Below are 2,618 nucleotides of genomic sequence, written 5' to 3'. Positions count from 1 at the left end.
CAGTCAGGTGGCACTAGCATCAACCCATGCTTAAATGGTGCTTATTATGTGCCACCAGCACAGGGAGCCAGTCAGGTGGCACAAACATCAACCCATGCTTAAACAGTGCTTATTACATGCCACCAGCATAGGTGCCAGTTAGGTGGCACTGGTATCAGCCACGACTACTATATCTATTTTACTTGACCCAGGTCTTCTCAAGCACAGCGTATCGCTTGAGAAGACCTTCTCTATAGCAATATATGTTATCTCTTGTTATCATAGTTTCTTACAATTCTCCATTAGAAACAGCATCTGTGTGTCTTTCCTCCTACAAGTCTTATGTTACAACGTTATTCCACCTCACTGTTGCTATGTCTCTCTCTCTCTCTTTCTCTCTCTCTCTCTCTCTCTCTCTGCCATCCTCACTCACTTTCTCATACACCGTTCTTCGTGTTTTTTGGCTCTGATCACACTCATCTCTCATTTTCTCCTAAATACATTCCCTGCAGCGTCATCAAAATACCTGCTGACCCCAATGCACCCTCATTTGAAGTCGAAGTCATCATGGACCCTGTTTCAAGAGAAACTCAGAAGCTTATTCCTATTTTAATTGTAAGTAACTGATTTAACTCAATGATCCCACATCAACTTTTTTTCTCCTTTCCTGTACATATCTATTGGGCAACCACAGATTTAGTTTCAACCCCTGGTGTGGCTGTGCCGACTTCTTTCACCTTGCAAAGTTCTTTTAGTTTTTCTTTGTTTATTCACAAATGATTTGATCTTTCCTATTTCTAGACCCTTCAAAAAGTCGCCAACATGAATATCAAGATTTATATGAACTGCAAAGACAAGCTGTCAGAATTACCCCTTACAAAGTAAGTGCCTTTAGGTGTTTTTTTTAAATTCTGTCTCAAGATAAATATTGTATTTAATGGCTTAGAAGATGAACAGCATATTAAGTGTACCCCAATTTCAACTGGGAAAAAAAGGTTTTAGTGCATTACAGCATGTAATAGAGGCCCAATTTCACATATAGGACCCAGGGTGATTTATTTATTCTTTTATTCTTTTACTTGCTTCAGTCATTTAACTGCAGCCATGCGAGAAAACTGCCTTTAGTCGAACGAATCAACCCCAGGACTTATTCTTTGTAAGCCTTGTACTTATTCTATTGGTCTCTTTTACTGAACTGCTAAGTTACGGGTGACATAAACACACCAACATCGGTTGTCAAGCGATTGTGGTGGGGACAAACACAGAAATACAAACATATAGTCCGTCGTATACATACGACGGGCTTCTTTCAGTTTCCATCTACCAAATCCACTCAGAAGGCTTTGGTCAGCCCGAGGCTATAGTAGAAGGCATTTGCCCAAGGTGCCATGCAGTGGGACTGAACCATGTGGTTGGAAAGCAAGCTTCTTACCATATAGCCACGACTGCACCTATTTATTATTTTTTTTTGTGACATCATCATCATCATCATATCTAAAAAAAATAGAATAAAAGAAAAATTGTGCATCTTTTATGCCATAAAATATGGTAAATGTTATGACCTTATCAACAAAACATTGGTTTCACTGTACTTTCCAATGTACAATGGCAAAGGATTCGTTTAGTAAACCTGCAAGATGGTTTGTCCATATTACACTGTAAGGAGGTTATGGCTGGTTTCCTAGTTTCTCTGGTTTACATATTTCTCCCTGGATGGGACACTAGTTCATTGCAGGGTTACTCCTTTTTACCAGCTGAGTGGACTTGGAGCAATGTAAAATGAAGTGATTTGATCAAAAGCACAACAGATGGACATTAGTACTTATTTTTAAAGTCTGGTGCTTTTTCTCTCGGTCACTTTTGCCAAACTGCTAAGTTATGGGGATGTAAACCAGCCAACACCGGTTGTCAGTTCGTGTGGGGAGGGCAGAAAGACATGCACAAATATACACATAAGTGTGTTTGATGGCTTCTACACAGTTTTCCATCTACCAGATTCATTCATAAAGCATTGGTTGTCCCAGGGCTATAACAGAAGACATTTGCTTGACGTGACATAGAGTGGGACTGAACCTGAAGTTTCATAGTTGCAAAGCAAGCTTCTTAACCACACAGCCATGGGGAAAACTTTTATTATAAATTCTCATTTGCAACATAATTTGTCTTTTATTCATGGAAGATAATAAAATTGTAATTAATTGTCAATTCTTTTGCTAAACCGGAAATGTTTGATTTTGTTCCAATCCAGCTTCTACCGCTATGTACTGGATCCTGAATTGAAGTTCAGCGTTGATGGAAATGCCATCTCTGTTCCTTATGCTAAATTTGAAAGCTTACCCCAAAAGTCGTTGCTCACCCTCAACATGCACCCGCCAGAAAGCTGGTTGGTAGAAGCAGTGAAATCACCCTACGACTTGGATAACATCATGTTAGAAGAGGTATGTAGTCATATGTTACACATCTCTGTCTATCCGTTTGTCTCTCTTTCTCCATCCTTTTCCCCCCCTCTCTCTCTATATACATATATACACACACACACTAATATTAACATTTATATATATGCATGTGTATGTATAGAGATATATATTTATTTATACATACACATGAATATGCATGTATATATATATATATGTATATAT

The 2,618-nt window shown here is 38.7% G+C and overlaps 1 protein-coding gene across 1 annotated transcript in view; it reads left to right on the top strand.

Moving 5' to 3' along the window:
• Positions 1-2,618, top strand: part of LOC106873980 (UDP-glucose:glycoprotein glucosyltransferase 1) — a 186,770-nt gene that overhangs the window by 45,145 nt on the left and 139,007 nt on the right. The window contains exons 26-28 of the mRNA XM_052971269.1: positions 492-594; positions 781-860; positions 2,228-2,417. Of these exons, the coding sequence (XP_052827229.1) occupies positions 492-594; positions 781-860; positions 2,228-2,417 (373 nt within the window). The remainder of the gene's footprint in view (positions 1-491; positions 595-780; positions 861-2,227; positions 2,418-2,618) is intronic.

This window comes from Octopus bimaculoides, chromosome 10 (genome assembly GCF_001194135.2).
Source record: "Octopus bimaculoides isolate UCB-OBI-ISO-001 chromosome 10, ASM119413v2, whole genome shotgun sequence".
Classification (NCBI taxonomy): Eukaryota; Metazoa; Mollusca; class Cephalopoda; order Octopoda; family Octopodidae; genus Octopus; species Octopus bimaculoides.
The sequence above is the reverse complement of the archived record's forward strand: the minus strand, read 5'-3'. Positions and strand labels throughout refer to the sequence as shown.